General features: G+C 36.0%; 4 protein-coding genes across 4 annotated transcripts; 3 read left to right on the top strand and 1 right to left on the bottom strand.

The window, feature by feature from the left end:
- The first annotated feature begins 3,226 nt into the window (after window positions 1-3,226).
- On the top strand, window positions 3,227-5,440 carry LOC124631442 (putative zinc metalloproteinase C607.06c). Its single transcript, XM_047165840.1, has 2 exons — window positions 3,227-3,433; window positions 3,724-5,440. Exons 1-2 carry the CDS (start codon window positions 3,431-3,433, stop codon window positions 5,377-5,379), a joined length of 1,659 nt encoding a protein of 552 aa, XP_047021796.1. The 5' UTR covers window positions 3,227-3,430; the 3' UTR covers window positions 5,380-5,440.
- On the top strand, window positions 5,433-7,942 carry LOC124631445 (glycolipid transfer protein-like). The gene is made up of 5 exons (XM_047165843.1): window positions 5,433-5,898; window positions 5,981-6,036; window positions 6,197-6,315; window positions 6,575-6,725; window positions 6,910-7,942. The coding sequence occupies exons 1-5, from the start codon at window positions 5,772-5,774 to the stop codon at window positions 7,090-7,092; spliced, it is 636 nt and encodes a 211-aa protein (XP_047021799.1). The 5' UTR covers window positions 5,433-5,771; the 3' UTR covers window positions 7,093-7,942.
- Window positions 7,698-9,618, bottom strand: LOC124631447 (transmembrane protein 17B-like). Its single transcript, XM_047165844.1, has 3 exons — window positions 9,386-9,618; window positions 9,106-9,219; window positions 7,698-8,403 (listed from the first exon to the last, which is right to left on the bottom strand). The coding sequence occupies exons 1-3, from the start codon at window positions 9,485-9,487 to the stop codon at window positions 8,173-8,175; spliced, it is 447 nt and encodes a 148-aa protein (XP_047021800.1). The 5' UTR covers window positions 9,488-9,618; the 3' UTR covers window positions 7,698-8,172.
- A 155-nt stretch (window positions 9,619-9,773) lies between these two features.
- On the top strand, window positions 9,774-11,872 carry LOC124631444 (39S ribosomal protein L16, mitochondrial). Its single transcript, XM_047165842.1, has 5 exons — window positions 9,774-9,962; window positions 10,055-10,132; window positions 10,402-10,559; window positions 10,878-11,120; window positions 11,591-11,872. The coding sequence occupies exons 1-5, from the start codon at window positions 9,932-9,934 to the stop codon at window positions 11,804-11,806; spliced, it is 726 nt and encodes a 241-aa protein (XP_047021798.1). The 5' UTR covers window positions 9,774-9,931; the 3' UTR covers window positions 11,807-11,872.
- The last annotated feature ends 253 nt before the right edge of the window (window positions 11,873-12,125 follow it).

Here is a 12,125-nt window from a genome sequence, read left to right on the forward strand (position 1 = left end):
TGGCGCCTTTTAGGTAACATGATTTGTCTGATCCTGGTGTTCAAATGTAGTGATGAAATGAGTAGTGAATCCATGACGAGCTCACCAACTTCAAACGTAACCATTGTTGCCATGCCACCCACCATTGAGCGTACACGCAACATGATTAATATGTTACCTATGCACCGAGTTTATAAATAATACAGTTTAAAAACAATGAACGGTACGTCGTTCGTAGCGTGGAGAAATCTAAACATCACAACCCTAAATAAATTGGTATTAGTATGCATGCCGTAGCGACAAACGCAGCCAAAATCGTACAGCCATGATGGTGTAACCGCGTGAGTGAGGTAGTAATGGACCGGGTTCGTTCGCCGATAAAAGCGAAAGTGCTGCGTTCAGTGGGACAACGACCGGCTCCTGCGGACAGCCCTGTCGGTTTCCTGCATCCAGGTCATCATCATCAAACATTGGCGACTGCGTCACCGACCTCTTGTTAGTCAACGCGCCCACGCGCTCACTGGCTGTCCACCTGTCTTGTTTTGTTTGGTATGTGTTTGTCGATAACGATAACAACATTTTGATGATTTGATAAAGATTTGCTTGGAAATGGACATTATTATGAACCCAGACTTCAAAGAGTTTTGACTACCTACGCTTCGGAAGATAGATTTCCCAAGAGCCTTAAAATTTCCAGAACGCTTTAATTTTCTGAAGACGTTCACCATATCGAATTTTGCTTTTGGATTTGGATGTTAAAATAATGGTACTCATGTTATAGTAGATAATATTATTTATATCGGATGAAAATGGAAACATACTTTGAGTGAGGTCATTGAACTAGGCAGATAGGTACATTAAAGTAAAAGGTTTTTCTTTGAGAGAGCTTTGTAAAGTACTAAGACGTGACGAATGACGATATATTTTCCAAGAATCCTCTCCTTTTCAAATTTCACATTTCTACATTTAATATACCTAGACGGAGCTTCGCAAAGATGAACCCAAGTTTTTTCAAGAAATAAATCAGCACCTACAGTTGTTACTATAGGTAGGTACTGTTAGACTTCCACCATCCTTTGTCATCACCGTTTCATCTCGCAGTATGGACTTACGATTTCGATTCAATAAGATAGCTTTTAATTTTATTTTTTATATTGGGTGCATATTTTGCAATCTCTACCTAAAGAGCAATAACAACCACTATGATACGTGTGAGCTATGGGTAGTAAGGGGTATCCGGCAGTGAGACATCATTAAAGAATTTATTTTTAGGTATTAGATAGGTATGGCATCTAGTCAGTGAACTATTTAGTCAGGCTTAGTTATTCTCTGTTTTATTATCTACCCATCCCAAGGCAATTTTCAAAACAAAAGTAACACCAACTGATTAAGACTCCGGAGAGCTTTCAAGCTAGGTCATGCATTAGCCGTTTGTGATATTACAACAATTCTGAGTGGCCCGACGACGCGTGAATATTTCATTCCTTGTCATCTAATAACACGACGCTTTATTCCTATAAATATTCAAGTCGTGAGACGTCCATTAGCCCCAGTTAAATTAACATGGCCTACGAGCTATGAATTTTGCAAAAAGTCGAGTTTGGCAATGTTAGCCGACAATGCTTCGCAAGCAAGCACATTACAAATTGCTTATGAACTTGCCTACATGTAGACAGGATTCCATTCTGAAGTGCTGAAAAATCAACGGGATGTTAAAGTTGTATAAATATCTGTTGGCCAAAGCGCCGGGTGGCGCCGCTTCGCTCGCCGGAATTGTGAAAACAACCAATTTCATTGTAATATCGTAAGCGCGCTCCCGTCGGAAATGGTTTTTGACATTCATGACTTTTCCGTTCTGAAAACAAGTTCAAATCTTGTTGCAAAATATATTGACTGCACCAAAACTAATTATACTATGTATGTTCATTACAGGTTCATTCACTATAGATAGATTATTTGTTTGCAAAGGACATGGAGAACTTCTATCCCCGATAGGATTGTGGGACGGGCATTCCTACTAAGTACTTACTTTATTTAAGTATCTTGAATTACCTATGCTTACCTATGCAGTCATTGCCAAAATTAATCTACCTACCCTTCTATTGGGCTCCACCAAGTTGAGATATTTACGAAAAGAAAATCTTCAACTTGTACCAATACAAATCAAAATACAAAAGTCAATATAAATTCACATTTACTTAACAGAAAATCAGCTATTCGGAGCGCCGTTTAGTTTCATAAAATTTCGCACTCCTATATCAAGCCAATCGCCAAGCGCCTGCTGAAAATAATAAAACGAACACAGCGAGCGAGAAATATAGCTATTTAACTCTGGCAAGGCGCTTTGTTGTCTGGCCTGGAACTCCCACTGCATCGATCCCATCACGTCTAGTATAAAGGTTTTTATCATCTAAACGTCAAGTTTCTCTTAAAAACGTTTTAAATTTTGAATTTTGCAAAATTGTTCTTGTCGCACCTAATGTAGTAGGTACGATGGTTAATGTATGAGAAGCCATAGCAGGCCATAGGGCACCTGTCCATTACTCATGACCAAATATTTTATTAGGTGAATCCATAGATAATATTGTGATCATGTTACCACAATCATGAAGGATTCCTAGATTGCCAGTCTAAAAAGACTGCTTAATTTTACGAGTGACTGTCGGACCACGCAATTGTTAAAAATTACAATAGAGGGCTTACGCGTAGTTATTGTTGTAGCAAAAATGAATTGTATCGATACTAACTTTGTATCTGATATCAAGTACCTTTTAAAATGGATCAATTTTCAAGGAAATTGCTTGAGTTGCTACAACATTTTTTAGCTATTTATTTGCGTTAAATGATGTACAAAGTTAACGTGCTTCTTTGATAATGTAGCATTTAGATTTCAAATAATTTACCCACTTAGGTACACATAGTCTTGAGATACACCATAAAGGTATCCTGTAATGATGTGACTTCGCGTTGTAAACAGATTCACAAGAACCTATTATCTAGTTAGTCAGCGCCCCAATAGAATTTGCACGGCATAATTTGCAAGTAGATAGGTAAATCTCTATTCATTTATGTTTGCCAGAGTAAGATCATCGAGCTGACTGAAATAAAAACAAACATCCGATAAACAAACATCGAACACTTGATGGATGATAGTGACGCATTCTCATCTATGTTTACTGCATTGTTCAAATTTCCCTCTTGCCGGTGGAGACAGCTAGTCGCGTACCTGTCTAGTGTCTGGTGAGCGCAATCGTTACCGAGGCGCGTCGGTCTGCATCGGCGGGCATGCGCACACCAACCACACTCGCGTTCGACCAAGTTTAGTGAGAAGCGAGGAGGAACGGCACTGCACGCTGGCTGCGAGTGGTCGAGTCGCCGCCGCCGCGCCGCGCCGCCCGCACCCGCAGTCCTCCCGCCGCGCCGGCTCTGCGCGCTCCACGCTAACCGCACCATGGTGAGTCATTGCTACACTGCGAATCTATTCATTTACGTCGACCTTTAAAGTTTACATCCAGATAAAAATAAAACGACGCGCTCCAGTTAATATAACCAAATGTCACTCCGTAAATCCGCTTGTTGAGAACTGATTCTAGCGACTCCTGTCAATAAACGGCATTAACCTAATTATATAGCGTTAGATCATACTAAAAGAAATCGAGGAAACTGCGTGTCGATCCTAGTGAAGGTCAACCGTTAAAACAACTTATTCTCACGATGTAATGCAATTTAAATATATATTTTCAGGTGATGGACAACCGTGTAAACGAAGATAACGAAACAGAACACAACTCTTCAATTTTTATAACAAATTTTCAAAATGGAGACATCATAAACTATTCACTTGTTTTGATAAAAGGAATTATAACTAGAGGCAATTCCAATAACAATGACAAACTTACATGCACACTGAAAGGTGAAAACTTTCAAAATAAATCGGAATGGAGCGTTTATAATGGAGAATTTAAAGTGATAATCGAATTAAATAGAGGTGAAAATATAATTGAATTGGAATATGCAGAGCAGCAACGGAAAACACTGCTCCTAGATTATACACCAAGAAAAACAAATCTTCGGGTAACCCCAGTTTACATAATATGCCAGGGCCACGATGGATGTTTTCAGAGCCCACCGGATATTGATAATTCAATAGAAAGTGCTTGTTCTCGAATAGCTCTTGGTTCAAAGTTGATACAAAGTTTAACAGCTGAAAAGCTTTTTGAAAGTGGAATCGGAAGAAAAACATTTCAACTTGAACATGAAGTCAATCCTAAAAAACCTGAATGCATTGTATTTAAAAGCAGCCTTAACGTTAACAAGGCAAGAAAAATGAAACAAACAGAATTATGGTCACATTTTGGCAGAGAATTGATGCTTTCTGATCTGGGAAGTAATGAAAGAAAGTTCCTGGGATTCATATCCTGCACGCGATATAAAGGCACTGACATAGATAAACCTATGACACATGAAGAAATCATATCCCTTACTGAAGCTTATGCTGCGCTAGGAGGAGGAGGCTTGGCATTGTTCGGAACTGCTTGCCTGTACACCTGGCCAACGACAGTAGAAGAAATAGTTCCCAAATTCTTAGATGCGACACCAGTCAATGTAAGACGATTTATGGATGACAGCGGTTACCGTGGAACTCTAGGAGGATGTTTTGCTACTACTCTTGGATCAGTATTCCACGAACTGGGACATACGTTTGATCTCGGACACACGAAAGATGGCATAATGGGAAGAGGTTTTGACAACCTAGATAGAGTTTTCGTTGTTGGAGAAAAGCGGTCAGCTATAGTGAAAGATAACATGAACAACTTTAGTGGAAAACCAGTACAACATTCCACGGTATCATTACAGCGCAACATAAGTGTCACGATGAATGTCGCAGAACCATTGCGAGTTTTAGGACCAAGAAGTAAAACCACCTTGGGAAATTTTGCTGCCATGTCTAAGTCGGACATAATTAGAAGAAGTCCTAATGTCACTCCTATAACCAGGCCTTCCAGTGTTTATTCCAATATAACAAATAGACTGACAGATTCAAAGAAAAATATTAATCGAACAAATGGAAATGATTCAATCTACTGGACCCGAAATTGTGCAGTGTTGTTATCTTATCACCGGTGGTTCAATAATGAGTATGGAAGAGAAAGACAAGCAATTACAAGATATCTGAAATTTGATAAGAACAAAATGATGATAATTTCCACAGCTGGCATTAGAATAGTTGAAGTAAGAGATGAGTCAAACGGAATGGTATTGGATTCATATGAATTTACAAATCTTGTGCCAGAAAAAAGATTCTTGGTTCCTTTTACATTTTCACCAAAAACTAAAGTTTTGACGATAGTAGTTGAAGATGATTTGGGAAACGTGTTGAAACAGACATTTTCATATTAAACAGATGGCATAACAGTATTAGGAAAGTTGACAATAAAGTGAAGAAAACTATTGAAACAAAGCGAATGAAGTATTATAAATAAAAATCTCCCTAGTCTAGAAATATTTTTAGACAAAAAACATCAACAAAAACTGTATAAAAAGTGAAGAAATAATTAGTCTAGTGTGTGTAATAAACGTACTTTATTATTCGGCAACCCCATATGATAGCGGGCAACTGGAAGTGACGTTTCAGACGTTTGTTTTGTGTATTTCTGAAAACGAATGATGTTTCATTCTTTTGATAATATTAATCAGTGGAACGAGTCATATAACAGTTTTGTGAATGTGTGTGATATATTTGTAATAAATAAGTTACTTTACTAAAACAAACAAGTGCTATTGATCTAAAAATGGCAGGCGGCTCTTCGGGTGATGTTTGTTTTTTTCATCGTGTAAAACATTTTCCGCCAGTTATTAATGGAAGAATTAATATAATCGAATTTTTAGAAGCGTCTACTGGTTTAGTATCTATTGTGGGTACGTATGTGAGCAACATTTAATTTATTTTTCTTTGTTTGATTTGCCGGAATGTATTAATTATTTTTATAAACAATTACAGAACGCCTTGGCACAGTATTTGGTCCTGTAAAGTATGACATGCAAGGCAATATCGATGTAAGTACCTAAGTATGTATATGAATCACATCTTAAAATAATTCATTATAGTCATGGCCATGGCTTACAAGACATAAAATTTAATTCAATGTGGCCGCAGTTTATGTCCTCAATATCATTTGGAAATATATTATAAGATATTTTAAACTTTATTTTTCAGAAAATTAAAAAGCTTTATACATATGACAAAAACTCTTGCTTACTTGAATTGATGCTTGCGGAGCATGCAAATACGAATGGCAAACCCACTGCTGCAGAAGGCGTACTGTGGCTTAACAGGTCCGTAATCATAACTCATAATATTCAAATCATAAAATCTAGGTTTCTCAAGATGAATTCTGTTACACTCGAATATCTGGGTCAAAACTTGAATAAGGATATAAATTTGAATGTTATTAATTTGCTATTTCCCAGTGGTATTTATTTAGAAAATGTTCTCTTAATATAAAAATATGATTGATGTGTAAAAGTGATCTTTATACAATTTTTACAAATGAAACAATATAAACAATATTAATTAACTTACTACAATTTCCAGGGCTCTTCTATTTTTTGAAATAGTGTTCACACAAATCCTTAGTCATCTTCAAGCGAATGCCCCTGAAGTGAACATGAAGAAAATATTCACAGTGGCTTATGAAGGATCTGTCAAAAAGTATCACAACTGGGTCACACAACAAATATTTGCTGTGAGTAACTGAGTAAACAAAAGTATAAATTAATTAGCCATCTGATCTCTCTAGCCCCTTTTGAAAATGCTACATCAAACACTAATTTCCAACTTACTTAAGTTTAATGATAATTACTCCATTCCACAAGATTTGCTATATTTTTTCTTGTGTAAAATAATTAATGTATTTTTATTGTTTTCAGTTCATCTGTAAAATGTCCCCATCTTTTCCACAAGTGGTAAAATCATTTGAAATGGAAAATGATTTGAGTGGATTTGAAACCAAAATTGAAAGTTTCCAAATAACTCTACATTTAGTTAGATGTAAAATTGATGATTTCTTTAGAGAAAACAATATTATTCCAGAACCAAAACCAGATGCTTAGTTATTACAAGCAAGAAGGTATTACTTAAATTCCAAGTATATTTTTTTATTTTAAGAATAATTTAATTAAGGTATGACAATTATATTTGATATGACTAAATATAAATTAATGAATGTGTTGAATGCTAAATTGTAAATATGTAGTATTAAATACCAAATATTGTATTATGATAATGCCTAAGAGTGTACCATAGTGCTGTGTTAGTAAGATTAGAGTATGCGCCTGAGGCTAATTCATGAATTGAAGAGATGAACATAGATTATATTATTTACTATTTCATGTCAAATAGCACCAGTGCAATGCATTTTAATGTATGGTAGTCCAGTCAATTTTGTTTATAACTTTTAATTTTATTATTAGACAAAATAATATTGAAAGTCCAGTGCCTTGTGAACTATTTGAAGGCAAAGTAACCATTTTATAAAAGACTATCCAAACATTTTACCAAGAGGTTATATTTGATACTATTATGTAATGTAGGTTATAGTTGAGTTGTATTGTGGAATACCAAGGAATGGTATTAATAGAGGTGCTCATTGTATGGTTTACAGATAGATTTTTGTGTGATATCCTTATTCATAATCAGTTGAATTTAAAAACATGAGTGTATTTATTATATTTAATCTTTGATAATTGCTGTTATATCTCAATTCTTAGTTTAGGTTAAAATTATGTTTACAGACATGTGTATCCATTAGTATTTAATTATTATAGATTGTTATACTAATTTAAAATACCAAAGCTTTGCTTTCATACACTTTCACTCTTATATTCAAATATTCAAGTCCTAAATTAATTAAAAGTGAGCATTTAATGTTGTGCAACAACATAATAAACTTTTTTCAAGTAATTCTATGAGTAATCATTCCTACCTTTGCAGTAGTTATTTAAATCATCACAGAGGTTGACTAGTCTTCTGTACCAACAGACAGAATGTTTGCAAACTATACTCATCTTAAATCTACCAATTCGTCTTTGGTAAAAAATACTTAAACAAGTGGATAGTTTCACAGTAGATACCAAGCAAAAACAATAACCTACCATTTCTTAGTTACAGAAATAATCCGTTTCCATTCTAGATCACTGTTCCTTCTCTAAAAACTGTAAGAAGTAAACACTTTTAGCATAACTGGATGCTTGTCTCAATGCTGTGTAGCTGCATATGATTTCTGCAAACGTGATCAACCACAGCATAGCATGAAGTGTCATCTCCATAGGTGTACTCATCAGGAAAGGGTTGAATAGGAAGAAGCTGAGGAGGGGGATCTGCATCAGTATTGTCAGCATCAGAAATCCTGCCAATTCTGGTACCTGAAATTAAAAGAAGTATATATTGTTGAGGAAATAAAACTAAGCGAGTCTTTCCGTCAGTTGCACAGAGCTCCATTAAAGTTAAAGCTTCTTTAAATCTATTTCTAACCCTTTCTGAGTCAACAAGATAAAAAGTGTCAGCAATAGATTTAATGAAGCTTTAACTGTAATGGAGCCTTGTGCAACTGACGGTTTAGGTCTATTGCCACAACTTAATGTCCGTTCAGACAGACCAGCCTGGAGAGGAGAGCAAATTCTTAACACGTTGTAAAACGATTACTTGGTATTTGTAGTAAGGTTTATTATTGCATGTGCACTGCTTTTGTCAAAGAATGCTCGAAGGCACTTGGTGCAAAATAATAAGGGGAGCCGATCGGCAGATTCTGATTGCATACTTTTTCTCGGCCTTGCAGACATTTGGCTCTGATTGCATGCTCTTTCAGCCGATCAGAGCCTATTGGAGCCATTTCCAGTTTAACTGAACGGACCTTTAATAATGCTTATTTATCTTAACCTTGGAATTGGTGCAGCTATTTTAATGAGAAAGAATAATAAAAGCAAGCATTACTTTACATTGGCTGTTAGAAACAGTAGGTAACTAGAAAGCCTATGATGTGGTAACTAAAGGATTATATTTACTACACACTCAAGTGAGGAGAAGATTCAATAGACTTGTAGGTACATAGTCATGAATATACTGACCCCACGGGAAAGGTTTCCATAGTCACCGAGATAGATTCTTGCAGATTCAATAACAATTAGCAAAGTATACACCGTCAAAGAGAGATACCTTGTTAGGTGACCAAGACGATTCAACTGAAAAAAAAAACATTCCAGATAAGTGGGAAATAAGCATGATTATAATACATGATCGATCGATCTCAGTGGCGCGCACTTGGAGAGGCCTATGTCCAGCAGTGGACTGCGATAGGCTGATGATGATGATGATGATAATACATGATTATCGGAACTGTAAATTTACCTTTGTGTACAGAAAAAAGCCAACAACAAACACCCATGTTATGAAAAGATAGAAATTGAAGTACAAACATTTTTGTAAATACAACATCATTCTATATTCCATGCTGATAATCAATGCTATTTGTGGTGCGTATTTATTATTTGAACTCTATCGTTTACACACTATCCAGAAATTCAAAATAATATTTCTGATCGCAAAAGATCACAACAAAAACAAACCAACGTCAAAAACTGGCGGAAAAGAGACCATAAGCTATTGTGAAAAAAAAACTCAACCAGAGAGAGAGAGTGTTTTCGGCGGGAACCATACATTATTAAAGCATACTTTCGGTCTTTATAGTAACTTTTTGTTACTTTGACTTTATCTGTGGTTTGACAGTGACAGCAGTGACATAAATTAAAACAAATTTCCTCGAACGAACCTAACCTAACTTTTCCAAATATTGTTTCAGTACTGGGATGATAAACTGAAATTTTATTAATAAAAGGCTTTTTAAGCCACGACAATAATCAGCATTTAAATTCTACATTCATAAAATTTTTCGACATGTTGGCCCAAACGCTTCGATTGAGTTTTGGTAAGTTATGTTTTGGTTTCAGTTTTCGCCAGAACCCATATGATTTTATCAATATTGTTGTAAATTACTGTACGAAAACAAAAATATTTCAGGGTTGTTAAAGCCTGAAAGCTCTCAACTGGTGCTCGCAGCTGGTATAAAATATTTTCCGCCACCAAAAAACTATGATCGTAAGTATCCATTATTTATTTAAGGTAAATAGGATTTTTAAAAGATTTCTACAATATAGCTTATTATTTCATTTAAATGCATGCTGTGGCCTTCTACCTGTTAGCTTTAAAATATACCGTTAGATCACTTTTCTAGTTACAAAAAAAAATATTAGAAGTTTTTTGCTCAAACGATCATGTTTACGTTGTAATGCTACTTTTATAGTTACCAACATTTAAGTAGAAATTAAATAGAATAAATAAGATAATTTTTAAATTTCAACTTTCAGACATTGAAATACCTGAGCGTCAGAGGCTCCGTATTTACGACAAAATACCCACATATCCTTCGAACCTGAAGCCTCCAAAGATGCAAAAGCGTCTCCGCTACATGCGCGGTCCTGAACCACTGCATACAACCCTGCAGTTACAGCAATATGGTATTGTTGTAAGTATAAATAGTGTATAAAATCATAATGTTGGCCAGGCAACTCAATTCCCCTCGGTAAGACTGGTTGTCTGACTATGACGACTGCCAAAACGTTCCATGACAGCTGGGACCTACAGTTTAACATGCCCTCTGTAGGTCATTGATGTCTAAGACATACTTAGAAAGTATATACTAACTTACAGAAGTCACACTTGTTGTTGGTACTTGCCTGACCTGAAGTCGAACACACAGACTCATAATTTGAGATGTTATTTCTTTACACACTGTAAAAACTAGGTAGAGAACGAGTCATAATAGACTTTTAAATACTTTCAGGCCACAGGTGGAGGGAGGTTGCGTTCCGAACATTTTGAAATGGCACGTCTGCTTGTTGCAAGAAGGTTGGACCAAAAGAGAATGTTTGCGATCTGGAGAGTGGACCCTCCATGGCAACCAATTACCAAGAAGGGACAAGGTCAACGTATGGGTGGAGGTAAAGGTGCCATTGATCATTACGTCACACCTATCAAAGCTGGCAGAATTATTCTTGAAGTTGGTGGCAAGTGTGATTATGCTGAGGTTAGTATATCATCAATTTCTTCAGTAATTCACACAAGGGCACAAGTGGAATTTTTAACTTGCCATTGAAAATGAACTAAATTATTTTGATACCAACTTCCGCACGCGTATTGTGTTGATAAAAAGTAGCCCATGTGTTAATCCAGGGTATCCCCTATCTTTACCAAATTTTAACCAAATCGGTCCAGCCTTTCTTGTTCATTCATTCTCAGAAACATTCACATTTATAACATTAGTAGGATTATATAGTTGGATAGTTGGATTAAGAGATTCAATGTCTTATTTCACAAAACCATAGCAGAAACAATATGCAACTCATTTTGCAGCTTTTAAGTAATCCATTGTTGGGCATATCATTTCCATAATCAAGATTCAAAACAACCTCATAAGGTTCTTTGAAAATGTGTGTATCTCCTAAATAAATTTGTTATAAATAGGTAATTATTATACATATTTCCTTATTTTTCCAGGTCCAACCAATGCTCAGAATGATTGCTGAGCGATTACCTTTCGCAGCTGAGGCAGTTTCACAGGAGATTTTACAAAAGAAGGCAGAGAAGGAGAAATGGTTAGAGGAGAATAATAAGAACTTTTATACAATGAAGTACATTATACAGAACAATATGGGAGGATGTCATAGGTTCCTCTCGCCCTTCGACCACCGCTGGTATGGAAAGTATTTGTAAATATTATTACCGAAATAAGTTGTTGTATAGGATTGTAGTGATAAAATAAATATTATGAAAGTGTAAGGCCAACTATTTTATTATAAGCCCATTTTCCTGACATAATACTGTCTGGGTTATTAATACAAAATTTGTATAAGACGGCACACTTTTTGTGCGATTGAGTCTGCGGCGCACAAAAAGTCTGCATGTCGCGCAAAAAGTCGGTCGCGGATTTTTCACACACTCAACGCACACGACGCACATCTTCGATCATTTTGTCGGCAGACCTTTAGGGACGTAGACGCTATGGAAATCGTGCAGAGATCGCGAACCATTA

The sequence above is a fragment of the Helicoverpa zea genome, chromosome 6 (genome assembly GCF_022581195.2).
Source record: "Helicoverpa zea isolate HzStark_Cry1AcR chromosome 6, ilHelZeax1.1, whole genome shotgun sequence".
Lineage (NCBI taxonomy): Eukaryota > Metazoa > Arthropoda > Insecta > Lepidoptera > Noctuidae > Helicoverpa > Helicoverpa zea.